Below are 19,208 nucleotides of genomic sequence, written 5' to 3'. Positions count from 1 at the left end.
AAAACATTGTCGTGAAGCCTAAATAAAATACATGTTATGATAAAATAAATTATAGCTACATCTGCTATATCTTTACATAGGCGTAAGTATATACGTAAAAAAATAAATACATATAAATTTATAATCATTCTTTTGCAATTAGAACTAATTCATCAGCCATAATGTTAAAGGAAAATATGGCTTAAATCTGAGAAACTGGCTCATTTGCATATTGACTTTGTTAGAAGCAAGCCGGGATGTGGAGGATGTGTTTCTAGGAGGCAGCTGTGTGTGCTTGGAACCTAGCGCCGCCTTTTCTGGCATGTGGTAAACGTTCACTTAATGTCCTCTTATGTGTTGACTGGATGAATAAATGAAATGGTTGCATTTTAACTTAAATTTGGAAATAAAATCATAGATTTAAGGGGCCTCCAAAATGGCTTTGATGTTTTTCGTGAGCTCGGATGGCCGTAGCAAAGCATCGCAGACTGGGAGCTTAAACTGCAGACACTGCTTACTCCCTGTCCTGGAGGCAGAAAGCTGGAGGTCCAGGTGTGGGCAAGTTGGTCCTCCTGAGGCCTCTCTCCTGGGTGTGGATGCCATCTTCTCCCTGTGTCCTCACAAGGTCGCCCTTCTGTGGGTGTCTGTGTTCTGATCTCTTCTCATAAGGAATGTTTGAATCAGAGCTGTGCAGTGGAACTTCTGTGATGGAATGTTGTAGATCTGTGCTATCACATATGGGAACCAAGAGCCACATGTGGCTAGTGGGACTGAGGAATTTAAAAAATTGTAATTAACTTACTTTTAAATTTAGTCAAATGTGTCTGTTGGCTACCCCCTTGGATAGTGCAGGTAGTCTAAGATACTTTTAAGTTGTTAGATTTACTTAAATTTCAAGCAGTGACAATTCTACAGCCGTGTCTGCTGGCATCTTCTGTTGGTAACACCATGTTCTCAGGGCCTTCTGCACTGTCCCCGTTGTGATGTAGAGCCAGCAGGTAGTTGCATCTCGGGGTAACCCTTTATGAGGGTCATTCAGAGCCCTGCGGGCGGGTCGGTGCCTGCTGGTGGACGAGGAGCTCCCTTGTGGGCTGGTGGGGGTGCTCTGCCCAGTTCCGTGGCAGCAGGACGGTGGTGACGGCGTTGGGCATGGGCACTTGGCATGGTAGGCAAGGGGCAGACTTCGGGTGCGAGAGGCCAATGATCAGGGCATCTGAGTGGAGCCGTAGGTCATTACCCTAGACAGGGTTGCAGTCAAGCTGTCAGTTCTTGGGGAGTCTTTATGGGAATTTTGTGTCTTGGATTCACGAGTCGGAAGCATTTGAGGCACTGGTGCTTGGCTCAGAGGTGGGAGGCCCGTGTCTACACCGGGAAGCATCAACTGAGGCCGGGAAAGGGGCCTCCTGCCTCCTCTTTCACGTCGGCTGTGACAAAACACAGATTCTTTTAGAACTTTACTGAATCGTAGCTTTTGTGTCATGAGTTTTCTCAGATGATACCAGAAGTTCAGCACCTCTCACTTGGGGGCAACCGCAGAGCTGGGCTGTGCTCCGCTTGCCTCTGGTCGAGAAGTTCCCCTTTCACTGCACGTCTCCTTGATTGTCTTTATTTTATCAAGTGAAGTTAATGCTGACATTGTCTCCCTTTACAATTACATCTTACATGAAGCTGCATTTACCATTCGAAGTAAAGGTAACGTTTCAGTTGCTGAATAATGACCTTAACATTAAATACTGTGAGGGTAGGTGAGTAGGAATTGATACACAGAAGAGGAGATTGGCCTTGGGAGGGGCCCACAAGGCTCTCAACTGGTGCCGCCCCCGCCCCCTTGAGGAGGGCTAAGTGGATGAGGGGTGCGGGAGAATGGGCAGGGGGAGGCCACAGGCAGGTGGACAGGGTGTCAGACGTTAATCGTGATGGTTTATTTTGCGTTCATTGTTATTTTAAGATGTCGTTTCTTTTTTTTCATTGGTATTTTAGAGGGTTGTTGAGAGAGGCTTATCACCAATTCTCCCAGATTGAATTTTTAAACAAGTGGCGTCACATATCTTTAAGTAGCTTGTAAAGTTGATGTTCATGTTCTGTGATTATTTCAAAACATGTTGCTAAACGTTGGTATCATTACAGATCATTTTGCCTAAAATTCCTATCTTCCTAAGAAGTTAATCTGAGAAAGGATTTAATAAACATTATGTCTTATTTTTGTATTTGCAACTCATTAAACATCAAAAAGTTTATGCTGCATATAAATTTGAAAACTCACTTGGAAAATTACATTGGCATCAGTTAACCATTGAAACATTATTTTAGAAATATCTTTTAAGAATTTTGTTTGAAAATAACTCTTAAGTGGTAGGGTGGGGCACATACAAAATATTGTCTAGGCCGCACTCTCAGGAGGTTGGAGTGGAACATAGCCTCTGTCAGTACCAGCAGTGCCTGGAAAGTGAGTGCCTAAGAACACAGTTGGTGCTTAGGACACCGGGCCCAGGAAGCTGCTGCTGCTGCTTCCTTTGACTTCCTGCCTGGTGGGGGCAGGGTGCTGGTGGTGGGCAGAGCACCTGCGAAGGCCTGGGAGCTTCCACGTGGGTGTTTTCATTTAGCCGATACACGTTTTGCTCTTACAGCTGAGGGTTCTTTTCCCTCCTTACAACAATCTTCTAGGTATTGAGTAGAGTTACAGGAAATGATCCAATTTATTTTGCTTGAAGCACAGTGAACATGAGGACTGTAAGGTACATCTTCTATTAGTAAACAGCTTATTAAAATTAATTTATAATACCATATTCTAGAGCTTAAAGGCTTTTTATAACTTCATTTTCTACAAATTTGGGAGTTTTTGAATAAGGTATGCTTGTTTCTTTCCTTGTGAAAGGAAGTTACATGTTTGAAGACATGCTTGGTCTTAAATCTCATGCCATCCTGGGTAACCATTTATACAATTTGATTTTAGTTTCATCTGTAGAAATTAGAAACTTTAAGTTCTTTGAGTGTTTATGTATAAGAAATAAAATATGTAAAGATGTAAAATAAGAGTTTAAATAATTCACTTTGGAAAAATTATATTGGTGCTTGGTGTCAGAGTTTCTCGTTCACTCTTTCGTTCCTTTTAAGCAGAATCTTCTTTTTCTACAGGATTCTAAACTGCCTTCCTCGGTTCGCAGTACTCTTTTGGAACTGTTTGGTCAAATAGAAAGAGAATTTGAAAACCTTTATATTGAAAACTTAGAATGTGAGTATCTCTCTTATTTTAAATACTTTTATAACTTTTCACTTCTCCATACAAATATTTGAGAGTTTAATTTGTGGGTAGACATTCACCTTTGTATTCCTTTTCTGTTCTGCTTTGACAAACTGTAGGGGCTCAGGATGGCACACGTTTATTATCTGACTGCTCTGCACACTCAAGTCAGGGTGTTGGCAGAGCTGTGCTCCTTCTGGAGCATGAGGAGGAGTGTGTCTCCTGCTGGTTTGGGTTGTGATCTCAGTTCCCTGTGGTGTGAAGACAGAGGCCCCCATCTTGCTGGCATTCCCCCTGTCCTTGGCTCGATGGCCTTCCTTCCTCTTTATCTTCAAAGCCATCAGTGGCAGGCAGAGTCCTCCTTGTCCATCTCTGATTTACTCCTAGGGACACGTGGGAAGGATGGGCCGCCTGGGTCACACAGCATCATCTCCCATCAGAGGTCCTTCACTTCAGTCACACCTGCAGGGCTCCTTTGCCACCAGGTCATGTGTTCACAGGTTATCTTTGGGGCAGGCAGTATTCTGCTGACCACACCTGGCAATCTGAATTATGATTTTATGAAGAACGAATGCATCTTATAACTTTCCCTACACAAAGTATACTATAAGTTAAGAAAACATTGATTCATTTCTTTAAAATACTGTGTTTAGAGAACTTCCTAAAATGTGTGTGTTATCTGTTTGACTTATTAAAGGTAAATCAAAAGAATTTTTAATTAGCTTGGCTTTAGATTTTTTTTTTTAAATTTTAGAAACAATGTATTCATTTGCTTAAAGAGTCAAGCAGTGTAAGAAGGAAAGATCTACCTTTACCCCCTGCCTATAGGCCCATCCCACACTGCAAAGGAAAACATTTTCTGCATATTTTGCTTTTAGTTCTTCTCACGATAATTTTTGTTTTGTTTTGGACTTTATCCTCTTTTTTTAAATGTCTGTTAAGTTTTAAGGATGTACTTTCCAACTTTCCAGCCTTAACACTTAAGCAGTGATTTTGATACAGAGACTTCCACTTTCTCTGAATCCAGGGATGCTGCCCGGATGCTAGTTTAGAGTTGGGCAGGTTGGGAAGTCCCTGGCACGATTGATCCATTACCTGTGTCATTCACCATAGCAGTTTTGTTTGTTTGTTTGTTTGTTTTGCGGTACGCGGGCCTCTCACTGTCGTGGCCTCTCCCATTGCGGAGCACAGGCTCCGGACGCACAGGCTCAGCGGCCATGGCTCACGGGCCCAGCCGCTCCGCGGCATGTGGGATCTTCCCAGACCGGGGCACGAACCCGTGTCCCCTGCATCGGCAGGCGGACTCTCAACCACTGTGCCACCAGGGAAGCCCCATAGCAGTTTTTGATGAAACGTTTTTCTAACTGCTTTTCCCTGGGAATGATTTTCCCCACGCCAGCTGTCCTTCCTTTCTCCTGCATGTCGTCCTGTCCTGGCAGCCAGATCATCAAATCCTAAGAGGAGGGATGGGGAATTTTCTCCATGTGTCTCTGGAGCTGGTAGCCAGGCATTCACGGCCACAATTAAGAAAGCAGAGGTCAGAAAGGCAGGGTCTGTCTGTGGGCTGCCTTGGCTTCTTGGTCATGATAATTTTTGTAAATTGAAATAATCTTCTATTTTAGCCATGTCAGCCTTAGGCCACATGCATTTATGCTTCACTGTCAAGCGTTGGGAAATGAACCTGTCCTTCTTTACCCTCTCACTGTTCCATTATCTTCAGTTTTTGTTATTTTTTTTTAAATAATTTTTTAAAATTTATTTATTTATTTTTGGCTGCGTTGGGTCTTCGTTGCTGTGTGTAGGCTTTTTCTAGTTGCTACTCTTCGTTGTGCGCGGGCTTCTCATTGCAGTGGCTTCTCTTGCTGCGGAGCACAGGCTCTAGGCGTGTGGGCTTCAGTAGTTGTGGCACGCGGGCTCAGTAGTTGTGGCTCGCGGGCTCTAGAGTGCAGGCTCAGTAGTTGTGGTGTACGGGCTTAGTTGCTCTGTGACATGTGAGATCTTCCCGGACCAGGGCTCAAACCTGTGTGCCGTGCATTGACAGGCGGATTCTTAACCACTGCGCCACCAGGAAAGTCCAGTTTTTGTTACTTTTATAGAGCTTGTGTTTATAAAATTTATATCATGCAAATGTAATCATAATCAGGATTTTCATGTTTTTTAAGTTGTTTCCAAAAATTGAATACTAATAAATAGCATTTGCATTGTTAAAATATTTTTCACTCTGGAAGTAATTGGTGTGGATCAGTGGTGAAGACAGTGTAATCCTGTGTCATTTAAACTTTGCTGTTGGAAAATTTAATGTTTTAATATTGGATTCTCTTATAAGTCCACCTTGAAAATTTACAGAGTGAGTAATTATGCCAACTTTTTATCAAATAAAAATTAGGTACCGTGTACTGCATCTGATTTTAAGGGTTTGTTATCAGAGTTGTAGCAACCCAGGTATTACTGAATTTCCATTGTGATCTAAGGCCTTATGTTTTATGAGTTGATGCAGTTTGTTCAAGAAAAACTATAGGGCTACAAACAACTAATGCTGGAGGTACTTGGAGTTTACACTGTCAGTTGCTTAATGGTTTTGGTGGCTTCCTGCTGCCTGTGAACATGTCCAAATGCTCAGGCTGGATCTGTTCCGAGCCTTTTGCCCTCGGCCTTCCTTCCACACCACCCTCCCCGCCCTCCCTGCCCTCCCTGTCCTCCCTGTAGCCTCAGCACACCGTGGGCAGCCTGGGCAGCGGCAGGCACAGAGCCCAAGTGCTGGCTGCATGCGCGGCTCATGGGATCTCAGTTCCCTGACCAGGGATTGAACTGGGCCCTGAGAGTGAGAGCGCCGAGTCCTAACCACTGGACCGCCAGGGAACTCCCAAATGTTAATTTTTTTTTTTTTTTTTCCCCTTGAATTTTTAATCTTTGAGGTATATAATCCTCACTGTGCTCTGTGGTGCCAGGCAACAATAGTTAGGTTTTGTTATTGTATGTTTTTTCCCCCCAATTTCAGTATTCTCAGCTAGATTGTAAGTGTTTCATTGAGTTTTGGACAGTGTCAGAATAACATTTTTAAGTGCATTGAATAAAGTACAAAGGACACGAACTATGTTGAAATCCAAGAGCCCTGCTTGAGGACCCGATAGCACAAGGTCTTTCTGGTGTGGGAAGTGTGGTGGGCTTTTTAATTTTGGAATGATGTCTTGAGTTTTTTGGAACTCTGTAAATGTGACCTTGTTTACTGGGATATCATTCCTGTGTTTGTTTAGACAGTACTAATGTATAACATTTTTATGTGTTCACTTTTGGATTTGGTGAATATACATCAAAAGTACATGTTTTACTTTTCAGTGCGCAGAGAAATCGAGACTCTTAATGACCGTTTAGCTGCCGAAGGACAAGCAATCGATGGGGCAGAGCTGAGTAAGGGCCAGCTCAAAACCAAAGGTAAGGCTGCCTTCCCACAGGACTCGCCCTACACATTACGCTCGGAGGGAGTTTGGAATTTAGTGGAGGACAGGACTCACTTCCTTTCTGCAGTCATCAGGACTTGGAATAATGTAATTTGGGTGTGGGTGTAGAAGGAAGAGGAGGTTTCGGGAAGCCCCATGTCCCATGCCCCTGGCTTGCATTGTCTTCCTGTGTGGAACAGAAGGTGGGGCGAGCTGTCTCCCTGTCCCAGCTCTGACGTTCATGGTGCTTTGGTTGTGTGATTGTCTTGACGGTTGGTTCTGTGTCTCTGCAGCCAGTCACAGTACCAGCCAGCTTTCTCAGAAACTGAAGACTACCTACAAGGCCTCCACCAGCAAGGTACGTGTGGCTCTCAACCTGTCACGTGTATGTAGGGTGTGCACATATGTGCGATAGAGAGAAACCTAATTTTTAAAAGGAGTATTGTCGATGTTAAGTGGCCACAGTGCATAGACACCTGGACGTTACCTTTGTTACTGCGGCTGATACATTATGTGTTAGTGTGGTTTTTTTTTGTGGGAAAGTACATTTTGTATTGTTATTTGGCTTGATATGGAGATTCTGAATTTGGAGAAGCTAATAAATGGGTATAAAGCAGTGGAACTTACGTTCTGAGCTATAGTTACATTTTAGTTCACCGCTTCTTTAATTTTCTAAGTATGATCAAGAAATGAAGGTTTGTGTCCAAGGCAAATAGAGATATTTGTCATATTTTGCTTTTTTAAAAATTATCTTCTTCTGACATTCTTAAAGTGGCAAAGATTTAATTATTTGGGAATTAATTTATCTATGGGGGAGTACTGTTATGAAGTAATATTTTGAGGTAATTTTGTGTGCATCACCACGTTGGAGTATTTGGAATAAACAAAAGATAAATTAATCACCTAACCTTAATGAGTGTACATTACTTTTGCTAAACCTTAGAAAAAAGTTGAAATTTGTGGTGAGTCTGCTGTGAAGGCTATAGTTAATGTTAGCTTTTTACTTTTCCAATTTGCTCTCTTCAGCTTAAAGTTACTTATGATATCCACAGTGAGATGAACTGCAATTCAAGGAGCAGCTTCAGTCTTACGCTATTTCTGCTTATTTGAAAGTCTTTGGTAATTTTTTGTTGTTTAAAAATCTGAATATTGCTGACTTTTTGTGTTTCCTTTGATTACTCTAGAGTGTAAGTGGCTAATTAAAATTTTTTTATTCTGTATTATCTAGCTTACACTTAGTAGTTTTGCAGTTTTTAATAAATTAACATTAAACTACTTCTTTAAAACGTCAAGTGGGGTTATGTTCTTCCTTATCTAACTTCTTGTTATATTGTTTTGAATTATATTGTTTATTCCAGTTTATGTATACAGTGTATGGTCTTAGAATTCCAAAACTTTGTGATCATTCCTTTTTTTTTTCAATTTTATTTATTTTTGGCTGTGTTTGGTCTTCGTTGTGGTGCTCGGGCTTCTTATTGTGGAGGCTTCTCTTGTTGAGGAGCACGGGCTCTAGGTGTGCAGGCTTCAATAGTTGCAGCATGCGGGCTCAGTAGTTGTGGCTCACAGGCTCTAGAGCACAGGCTCAGTAGTTGTGGCACACAGGCTTAGTTGCTCTGTGGCAGGTGGGATCTTCTGGACCAGGGCTCGAACCCGTGTCCCCTGCATTGGCAGGCGGATTCTTAACCACTCCGCCACCAGGGAATTCCCTGTGATCATTTCTGAAGTAGAGGAAGAAAGGATTATATAGAGTTACCCCTTACCATGAGTAGTAAAACTTAAGAATTGGGCAAAGGTAAAAATATGTACAATAATTGCTTTAAAAGAATGTGTTAGACGTATTTAAAGCCCCAGTCATTTTAGAAACTAAAAATTCATCTGGATTAGAAAAAACCATCTTCATAGCACTGTGCACCCATCTTAAAGAGTGAAGGTGAACATGGAGATCTGGCGTGTTTTGCCCTGGCCACAGGGTGAGTTCTCATAGTGGAGCCGGGAAGGCTTCTCACTCCCCCGCAGACCCACCCTTCCTGGGGGCCTGGGACTCAGCTCTAAGGCCTGTTGGGACAGCGCCACATTCTAACCGGCCAACCACTTTATAGGAACTTGTGAAATTGTTCACACAGGTTTTTATAAAGATAAGTATCTTTTGCTGTGAAAAAGCCTGTTTTGGTTTTTTAGAGCACTTTAAGTTGTATCTCAGTGCAGAATAATTCAGAAGCATCCTTCTGCTTTTCCATCACAAATGTTCCCTGGGAGTAATTCAGTCTGTCTTGTGGGCCTCTTTGCAGTTGTGTCTGAGTCCACATTTTTAAAGTAGTTCATAGGTGGTCAGAGTATGACGGACACCTGGAAGCAGCACCTGAGACCGTTTGCGCAGTATCATCAACTGCATGCCCTCTCCCCATACTCCTCTGGAAATGCAGTCGGCATGAGGCTTGGCCATGACCGGAATGTTGGCCGTGACCCCAGTTTCTGCTGGTCGAGTCGGGGCGGTTTGTGTCTCGTAACAGTGCTGTCTGGGAAGCTTCCCACCGCTCACCGTGCGCTTTGCCCCTGCCCCTCCTAAAGGCGTCTGAAGGGCACCAGAGGCACAAAAGCACTTTTCCTTGTGGAGGGACCGCATGGTGTTGCCGGATTGGGTGGGATATGAGCTTTCAGAAGGAAGAGGAAGGTGAGGGTGTGAGGTTGAGCAAGGCCTTCTTTCTTTTGGAAGCTCATATTGTATCCTGCCCTTCTTTTAAATTTAAACCCAGTCAGTGGACCCTGTTTATTTAACTTGTGGAAGAGTGGGTCTCTCCGTTGTGCATCTGTTTTAGTCTTTCACTGTATCAGGAATCATTTGAAGGCTCATCCTGAGGTGGTGGAACAGTGGATTGTGTTTTAAGCCTTTATACTAAAAATAAATTTAGATACATTTTTAGGGCTTTGCTAATAAATCAGTGTTTAAAACAGCTCTGTAATACCACCCATTTTTCTTTTTCACTTGATTTTACGGTTTCAGTATTCTGATTAATTTAATTATTCTAATTTAATTAAAAGCTGAAAAGCCATCTTTTATCTTAGACAGTTTAGAAACCAAACTCTTTGTGTTTAATTAGCATCTTCCTCGTGCACTTATAAAAGAAAGTGAGAATTATTTGCTGTTTGTGTCATACAGGAGCAGAGCGACAGCCCTTTCCTAGTGCAGGGCCGGTGCCGAGCCCATGCTCAGTAACCTCATCTATTACAAGTGTTGTCTTTTGTTTCCTCCCCTGCCTTGGACTCTTTTCCTCCTGATAATATGTGGTTGGTATGAATTACCAAAAATAAAAAAGCACAAGTTCCCAAATAATAAGAATAATTAGCGTTAAGGGTTTGGGGTATACCTTCCTAAGTTTTTTTTTTTTTTTGAAAATTTGGATATTTTGTCTGATGGTTTGGATTTGTGAGAGAGGACGTGTAAGGTACACAGGTAGGTAAGCATTGGAAGTGGGGGGATCGTGGGGCTCTTCCGAGGCCTTCATAAGGACTTTCTTCCTGCTGTGTGAGATCCAGCTGCACCTATGTTGTGTTGCTGTAACATTTAAAATTTTCTATTCAGTGATTTATGCATCTTCAAGACATGCTGTCTTATTTTTTTTTAACTTAAACACATTCGCTCAGTAAATTACCATCACAATTTCAGATCGTCTCCAGCTTCAAGACCACCACGTCCAGGGCAGTGTGCCAGCTCGTGAAGGAGTATATCGGCCACAGGGATGGCATCTGGGACGTCAGTGTGGCGAGGACGCAGCCTGTGGTGCTGGGGACCGCGTCTGCCGGTGAGTCCACACCAGCCTCACTGCTGGCAGCCGTGGCCTGCCCTGGAAGCAGAAGTGGCCGAGTGGCGTTGAAACCTAAGCATGTAGAGGAGTCCGCCGTCAGGAGCCCCAGGGTGGTGTTAGAGAGACCCCCCCCTTTCTCCTCATTGGAGAGGAGATGCTTTTGAGAACTAGTTAAGGTGCGTAACCTAATAATCCTTCAGGAAAAAATTCCTAAAATTAAAAATGTGCTCACTTGTGGAAAATGACTGCCAGCCTGTGAAAAGTTACTCACTAGCTCCTACCTTTTATAGTGGAAATAGGAAATGCTAATGTCATTAGAATGATGAAGAAAGTTCTTTCTTTTGTTTAAGACTGTGTTTATATGTGAGCACCCCAGATTGTTTTGGAAATTACAGTTTCAGAAAAGAATACAGAGACCCTTTTCTGATATTTCTGAAATCTCACTTGGATAATCGGCATTTTGTTTCAGGTTTCCCTTATTAAGTCTCCTTTTTATCTTTTTATTACTGTGCCCAGAGAGGGAGGTCCAAAGAGCATGTATTATCTCAAATAATTTGTAACTGGATTTGGATGCTACTTGCATTTGAATATAGCTTTTGATATTCTGAAAAGTCTTAATATTTCAACAAAATAACGAGCCCTTGACTCAAGTGACCCCTGTGTCCCAAGTCCCCAGCCTGGTGCCGGCAGTGCACAGTGCCTAGGCATTCAGGTCTCTAGGTTCCCCCTGCTGGTTCTGTGGCCTCGGATGGGTCACTGGCCTCCTATCCTCTCGGATCAATTGGATCACAGAGGAGTTTGAGCACAGTTGCACGAGGTACTGGTGGTGATGTAACTTCTCAGTTTTAGAATTTTTATCTTCCTCTTTTATTAAAAAGACCATAAAATCGGCAGCTCACTCATGTTCGTTTCAATCTTGCAGATCACACGGCTCTGCTCTGGAGCATTGAGACGGGGCGGAGCCTCGCCAAGTACACGGGCCACGTGGGGTCAGGTGAGCAGTGGGACCACGGGGCGTCCTCTCCCAGGGAGGGCCAGGCCTCTGCCTCTGACTGTGTGAGCTTCACGAAGGGGCAGCTCAGCTCCCTGAACAGCGTTGTCCCAAGGGTGGCGTAGAAAGCTGGCCACCTGTGCACACTTTGGAACTGGAACATGTGCACTAGCATCATGAACTGTGTTCCATTGGGAGGGTCCTCGGTGCAGAGGTGCTTTGTGCGTCAGCCCCTGGGATCCTGGTGGGTGTGGATGTGGGGCTTTTTCCTGTGGGCACTGGTGGGCAGATGTCTCTGTTCCTCCCAGCGCCCCGGCTCCAGGCCATGTGCCACGCTGCCCCCCGGCTCACTCACCCCTCACCCCTGCTGACAGGCTTGGCAGTGGTGTCCGCCCTCCGCCTCCACGGACTTGGGTGAAACCCCTTCCTCTGCGTGTCTTCCGTCCTGTTGGGGGAGGGAGTACCTGCTGTCCTGTCAGGACCGTGGCCAGGCTCCTCCTTCTCTTAGGGTACCTGCTTTCGTCTGTCCCTGTCGCCTCAGCGTGAGAACCAGCTCCTACCTTTCCACATGGAATGTCCCCGCCCCACATACACTCCTGCCTCATCTGCCGTCCCCTCCAGCTGGGACCCACTGTCTTCCCCCAGGTCTGTGTCTGGGTGGCTGCTGCTGCCTGCAGTGGATGTGACAGGCTAAATAGACAACCTAAACATTAAAGTGTTAGCCAGCCTGTATAAAAAATTCACAGCAGTCTCCTGCTCATCCCTCCTCACTCCTCATTTTCACTTCTCAAAAGGTGACCACTTTTAACAGTTTTAAATAGTTTGCTTTTTTCTTCTATTTAAAAAACTAGTCTATCTTATTATTTCTTAATTTTGGAGTTTTCTACAAGGAAGTGACTCTTATTAAGGAGAAGGAGATTGGCTCACTTCCTCCCTCCATCCCTCTGTGCTCCTTGTCATCGTGAAATGGTTACGGCTCAACTTCCATTTAAATGGATGTTCAGGTTTTACCTACTTGTGGCTGCATCCATATAGTTCACAGCTCCCAAGCACGTACCTTACTTGCAATCCCCAGTTTTGCTTCCTCTGAAGGGAAAAGTGGCCTTTTATTTTGGTCTTGTTTCGTGCAGATCTGCCTGAAATGTGGCATTCCCTGCATGTCTGTGTTCCTTTGCTGTCACTCTGGCCCCTCCCTGAAGCCTCCCCTCCCTCTGACAGTTGGTGCCCAGGACTGTAGCACAGATGCCTGCAGTCTACCTCCTTTGTCCTCCTGGGCTTTCTCTCCACCTCTGTCCTCCGTTACCTCCTGTCTTCTGGACCCTGTTCTTTCTCTTTCTCCAGGGAAGCCTGTCTTTCAGTAGCTTCCTTCTTAAAGGGTCTTACAGGAAAAATTTTGAGACTGTAAAATGCTTGAAGAATGTATTTTACCTTTACACTTGATGGGTAGTTTGGCCGAGTATAGTCTTCTATGTAGGAAGTACTTTTCTTTGAAAATGAAGATAGTGCTCTGCTGACCTGTTTTTTTCTTTTTAAAAAATTTAAAATTTTTTATTTCTTATAAATTTATTTATTTTTGGCTGTGTTGGGTCTTTGTTGATGCGCAAAGGCTTTCTCTAGTTGCGGTGAGCAGGGGCTTCTCTTGTTGCGGAGCTCGGGCTCTAGGTATGTGGGCTTCAGTAGTTGTGGCGTGTGGGCTCAGTAGTTGTGGCATGCGGGCCTAGTTGCTCCATAGCATGTGGGATTTTCCCAGACCAGGGATTGAACCTGTGTCCCCTGCATTAGCAGGCATATTCTTAACCACTGCGCCACCAGGGAAGTCCCTGACTTGTTTTTTCATAGCTTTCAGAATTGATATTAAAAGTCTAATAATGCTCTTTTGAATCTTGGTCCTTCATAGGCAGTTGGATATTTGTCTCTGGAAGACTTTAGGATTTGTCTTTTAGGTCTTCTTACAAAAGCATTGTGTTGGACATTTGGTGGGACTTGGCGGTCTAGAAATGTACCCCCATGTCCACTCAGTCACCTGCAATCACCCCCGTGTCCACTCAGGTGCCATCACCCCTGTGTCCTGTTGGCCCCCTGTGGTCACCCGTGTGTTTGCACCCTGGCGTTTCCCGGGTGCCTCTTCTCACTGTCTTCCGTCTCTGTTGCTATGAGTTTGTGCCTGTTTCTTTCTAGACTTGTCATGCACTTAGAGGAGTCTGAGGAGAGAGCAGAGCACAGGCTGCTTTGGGCACTGTCTTTGTCGTGTTTACGCCCTGCTTTTGCTTTTTCCACCTGGTGGTGCTGATTGTGTGACTGAGTTACTGTAACAGGGGAGTGTGGAGCCCTGGGGTTTTTAATCAGCACAGCTCCCTGCAGGTGGGTTGACGTGCCTAGCGCCTGCCTCCTTCCTCTTGGGTCCTCTGAGCAGAATGTGCCCACCTGTGGACTGGCGGAGCTGCCTCCAGAGAGGAGGTGCCCGAGGTTTGTGCCCTTTCCCCCCACGCACCCCCTAACCCCTGGCGTTAGGGAGCCGAGTGGAGCCGGCCGGGTGGGGGCATGTGTCTTGTTAGACACACACGATCTTGGAGCTTGTTATAAGGAACTGTGGTCTCTGGCCCCCTCTCTTCTATTCCTCATGTGGCTGCTGTGAGTGACATTAGCTGTGCTGTGAATAAGCTGCTGGTGGGGCTGTGGGTTGGCCCGACCCGCTGACTTTGGGCTTTAAGGCCTCGTTGCACCCACACATGCTGGGGTCCCCCCGCCCCACGTAGTGATGTTGTGCTGTTAACGTCTGTGTGAACAGTACTGAGAATAAACTGGCCCTGCAGCTGGTGGTCATTGGCGCCCACCGTTTGCCAGATTCTTGGCTAAGCACGTTGCCTGCGTTCTTCACTTAAACCTTGTGGTCATCTGTGAGTATTACAAATGTTCCTGCTTGCAACACTGATTTGCTGGAGTTCACATAGACACCAGAAAGTAACAATTGATGGTTGAAATTGGGAGCATTAATACTGTTTGTTAGTAGTGTTTATTTGGGGCATTTTCTATTTAACATTTTTAAGGCAGTCACAGTTTTCACCAGCTCTTCCCACAGTTCTCTCTGGTCTAGTGTTAATGGTAAAAGAGCATCTTCTAGCATTTTTCAGATTCTTAGAAAAGTATCAATCTAATGGCGTACCTGACAGAGTCTTAGTGGAAGAGAGAACTTGCTGAGGTTTGGGAAGCTCCCTGTACGTCCTGTGTCTGGGCTGTGGGGGGTGTGGGCTGGCTCTCCAGTGCCTTGGGTCGGCATGTGTTGGGGTGACAGGGAGCTGCCGACTGGGAACAGTGACCTCCACCCTTCCAGCCTCTCGTTGTCTGCCTGAGGAGAGCTCCTTGGCAGGCAGGCAGGCTCAGGACCGGTCAGTCTCCGGGCAGTGTTGTCATGGGGCCGGAGCCTCCCCAGGACACCTTGGGCAGATTCCTGCATCTGGAGAGGAGACTGGGAGGGTATCATAACTGTTCTCATCTGGTCCCGATCCATTCCGATCCGAACCGTCCCTAGGCCATCAGGGGCTTGCCTTCTCTGAGTTCCTGAGTCTTATGGAACAGAACAGACTGGGTTTTTGGAAGGGTGGGCTTGTGGGCAGCTGGGTAGGCAATAAACAGTGTGCACCACCGTAATCTGCCTCTGCTTGTTATAATTATGTTTTCTTTTTTCATCCTGGTTTATTTTTAACTCTAGGTGACTTCCCTATGTATAAAAAATAGATTATTAATAGCCTTTTTCTGTGTAACCTATTCTTGAGCAGAATATTTAATCCTATTCATATTTAGTTACTTTGTATTGTATCTCTCTTCTTTTTTTTTTTGGCCCCGGCATGTGGCACTACCTCTGTTCTCTTTAACTTATGTGTTTATTCATAGTTTAACTGAATTAGGATATTTAATATTGAACTATCATAGTTCCTTTAGTTTTTAAATTTAACTTTGCAATACATGCTGTAATTATAATAAATATTGATATGTTCTTATTTTAAACCTGTTTCTGTAATATTTTTATTTTGCAGTAAATTCCATTAAATTTCATCCATCAGAACAGTTGGCTCTCACCGGTATGTTGATTTTGGTTTTTTATTTATTGAACGGTTATTGCTGATCTGAAAACAGCTGTCATCATTCCTTTCTCATCAGTAGCATCAGGCTTAGCCACACCTTTCACAGAAGTTAGTCGTTAGTAGACATTTTACAAATTGCACGAGAAATGAATAAAGAAAACTATACTGAGGGGTACTTTTTTTTTTAAATGAGTAGTGGATTGCAAATTAGGTGAACTTTTAATGTCAACTTGAACTCGGCCGCGTTCTCCTGGAGGTCTTTTTACAAAGCCCGTCCCTGCCACCCACTCTTCCTGCTTGTGGGAATGTGCTCGCTTCTCTGACGCCGTCGGCACAGAGATGAGGAATTTAGCAGCCCCGAGTCGGGCTCTCTGCAGGCCCGCATCTTTACTCTTTCCCAGGCAGTTCTCCTGGAAAGAGCTGTGGTACCTTGGGTTTGTCTTCATTTCACGTAGTTTAAAAACACCTTGATTATAGGGACTTCCCTGGTGGCACAGTGGTTAAGAATCTGCCTGGCAATGCAGAGCACACGGGTTTGAGCCCTGGTCTGGGAAGGTCCCATATGCTGGGGAGCAGCTAAGCCCATGTGCCACAGCTACTGAGCCCGTGTGCTGCAACTACTGAAGCCCATGCACCTAGAGTCCGTGCTCTGCAACAAGAGAAGCCATTGCAATGAGAAGCCCGTGCACCGCAACGAAGAATAGCCCCTGCTCGCCGCAACTAGAGAAAGCCCATGTGCAGCAACGAAGACTCATTGCTGCCAAAAATAAATAAATTTTTTTAAAAAAGCCCGTGTGCAGCAACGAAGACCCAACACAGCCAAAAATAAATAAGTAAATAAATTAAAATAAAAATTAAGAAAAAATAAAATGACACCGTATCATATTGAGTTTTTCCATAAAACTGTCTGACACCTGTGGACCCCCATGGTGTTTTGGGGACACGGATGGTAACCTGAAGGACGAGTGTTTGTCTAGATAAGAGGTCAGCAAGCTTTTCTGTAAAGGACCAGAAGTAACTGTTTTCATCTTGAGGCCACACGGTCTGAGTCACAGCTGCTCAGCTCCGTTGCCACGGAAGCAGCAGAGATGGTGCACGGATGAGGGGATATGGCAGTGGGCAGTGACCCTTGTTTGTGTTTACAGGGTGGGTGGCTGCCTGGATTTGGCCCATGGGCCAGTTCTGCTTACCCCAGGACAGAGGACAGAAGTGGGACTAATCAGTGCTCTTACACTCAAGTCAGTCAGGTGACAGGGTCCTTTGAGGGTCCAGTTTTAACAGGCCTCCCCCACAGAGCTAGTGGATGCCTGAATCAACATCTGGGGAGTAAAGGAGGCCAGGAGTTTAACCTAGTTATGTGGGCCATTTGTTTTGTGGTTGGGAAGAGACGGAGACCAGTGACAACCAGGCTGGAATGAAGGGGATGAAATCGAGACACGTCAGGAAGCTGCAGTGGGAAATGGAAACATAAAGTAGTGGCCTGGAGAGTGGAGCGCCAGACGGGGGTTTGGACAGGATGCTGACTCGTAAGGAGATGGGCAGGTCAGGCACTAAATCCATTCGAAGCCACAAGACACGTGCCGCCATTTGCTGCCTTGAGGAAGCTGTGCAGCCACGCAGAGAAGGTGGGGTTCAGACAGTGCTGTCGTGGGGGCAGTGGAGGTGGCCCTTTCGCACGTCTGCGGGCCTGCCTGTGCCCCTCACCTGCCCTCTGTTTTTTCCCAAGTCCAAGTATCGCCTTGCGGCCTGGCTAGTGATAGCAAGGTCTCAGTACCAGGGGCTGCATAGCCAGCTGTGGGGCGCATCCAGGTTCAGTGAATGGGAACGTGCCCTTGAGTTATTTTGGGTTTCTGTTTTCTTAGGTTGGCCAGATGGGAAATAAAATCTGCAAATTGTAAATTTTCTCTGAACCTTCACAGCTTTCCTCCCTAAGATGAAGGGGGGTTATTTTTATAGATAATCATTATCTTTGTGTACTTTTGCTATTCTCAGTAGCATTACATAGTCTCAGAAGTAGCTGTTTAAGTATAGTCAGTCACTTGCAATCCCTCAGGTACAGAATTTAGCAGGAGCCTAGCCAGCGCATGTTTGCACCTCGGGTAATTTCCCCTCTTTCTCTCCTCAGCTTCTGGAGATCAGACCGCCCATGTCTGGAGGTATGCGGTTCAGCTGCCCACTCCTCAGCCTGCAGCCGACACTAGTGTAAGCAGCACATTTACTTACCCTGAAAGCACGATATGGGGTATGTTGGTAGGTTCTGGATGCTTGTGAGTTTTAGGATAAACTTACAATTTGTGTTGTGGGCCGAATGTGTGTGTCCCCAAAACTCATAGGTTAGATAGAGTAGAGTCCTAACCCCCCATGAGGCTGTATTTGGAGATGGGCCTCTAAGGAAGTCATTAAGGTCAAATAAGGTCACAAGGGTGGGGCCCTGATCCAGTAGGATCGGTGTCTGTAGAAGAGGCACCTGAGGGCTCCCTGTACCTTCTCGTTGCACGCACCGAGGAGAGGCCATGTGAGGACACCTGCCAGCCAGGACGCGAGCACTCACCACAGCCAGAGGGCTGGCCCCAGCCTGGCTGCTGAGCGGACCAGGGCCGAGTCTTTGTCTGTATCCGGGTGTGTTTGCTTTCACTTTCCTTTCCACAAATGTTAAACGTTTACATTACTTCTTTAAAATTTTATGGTTAAGTTATACTTCTTAATATTTTATGTATTTGATTTTAGACAACTTGTCTGTCTTTCATGTGAGGTAAATCCTGTACGTCACTGGTGCATGTGATATCATTTGCATGTGGGTAAAGTTTTTTTTTTTGTGCCTGCTTCCTTTTTTTTAAAATTTAATTTTATTTATTTTTTTATACAGCAGGTTCTTATTAGTCATCCATTTTATACTCATCAGTATATACATGTCAATCCGAATAGCCAATTCATCACACCACCACCGCCCCGCCACTTTTCCCCTTTGGTGTCCATACGTTTGTTCTCTACATCTGTGTCTCTATTTCTGCCCTGCAAACCAGTTCATCTGTACCATTTTTCTAGGTTCCACATGTATGCGTTAATATATATTTGTTTTTCTCTTTCTCACTTACTTCACTCTGTATGACAGTCTCTAGATTCATCCACATCTCTACAAATGACCCAATTTCGTTCCTTTTTATGGCTGAATAATATTCCATCGTATATACGTACCACATCTTCTTTATCCATTTGTCTGTCATTGGGCATTTAGGGTTGCTTCCATGACCTGGCTATTGTAAATAGCGCAACCATGAACATTGGGGTGCATGTGTCTTTTTGAATTATGGTTTTCTCTGGGTATATGCCCAGTAGTGGGATTTCTGGGTTATATGGTAATTCTGTTTTTAGTTTTTTGAGGAACCTCCATACTGTTCTCCATAGTGCCTGTATCAATTTACATTCCCACCAACAGTACAAGAAGGCTCCCTTTTCTTCATACCCTCTCCAGCATTTGTTGTTTGTAGATTTTCTGATGATGCCCATTCTAACTGGTGTGAGGTGATACCTCATTGTAGTTTTGATTTGCATTTCTCTAATAATGAGTGATGTTGAGCAGCTTTTCATGTGCTTCTTGGCCATCTGTATGTCCTCTTTGGAGAAATATCTATTTAGGTCTTCTGCCCATTTTTTGATTGGGTTGTTTGTTTTTTT

The 19,208-nt window shown here is 44.8% G+C and overlaps 1 protein-coding gene across 9 annotated transcripts in view; it reads left to right on the top strand.

Annotated features, from left to right (window-relative positions):
- Positions 1 to 19,208, top strand: part of WDR37 (WD repeat domain 37) — a 67,295-nt gene that overhangs the window by 14,126 nt on the left and 33,961 nt on the right. For 8 of the 9 annotated variants that reach the window (XM_049705701.1, XM_049705700.1, XM_049705702.1 and 5 more), the window contains exons 3-9: positions 3,115 to 3,211; positions 6,557 to 6,652; positions 6,951 to 7,015; positions 10,322 to 10,457; positions 11,383 to 11,454; positions 15,486 to 15,530; positions 17,659 to 17,735. In XM_049705701.1, coding sequence (XP_049561658.1) covers positions 3,115 to 3,211; positions 6,557 to 6,652; positions 6,951 to 7,015; positions 10,322 to 10,457; positions 11,383 to 11,454; positions 15,486 to 15,530; positions 17,659 to 17,735 — 588 coding nt within the window. Of the gene's footprint in view, positions 1 to 3,114; positions 3,212 to 5,432; positions 5,568 to 6,556; positions 6,653 to 6,950; positions 7,016 to 10,321; positions 10,458 to 11,382; positions 11,455 to 15,485; positions 15,531 to 17,658; positions 17,736 to 19,208 lie in introns of those variants that run through there. The other variant, XM_049705704.1, reaches the window with a different exon arrangement.

This window comes from Orcinus orca, chromosome 2, assembly GCF_937001465.1.
Source record: "Orcinus orca chromosome 2, mOrcOrc1.1, whole genome shotgun sequence".
In the NCBI taxonomy this organism is placed as follows: Eukaryota; Metazoa; Chordata; class Mammalia; order Artiodactyla; family Delphinidae; genus Orcinus; species Orcinus orca.
Note: the sequence above shows the minus strand (reverse complement) of the source record. Positions and strands in the feature narration are given on the sequence as shown.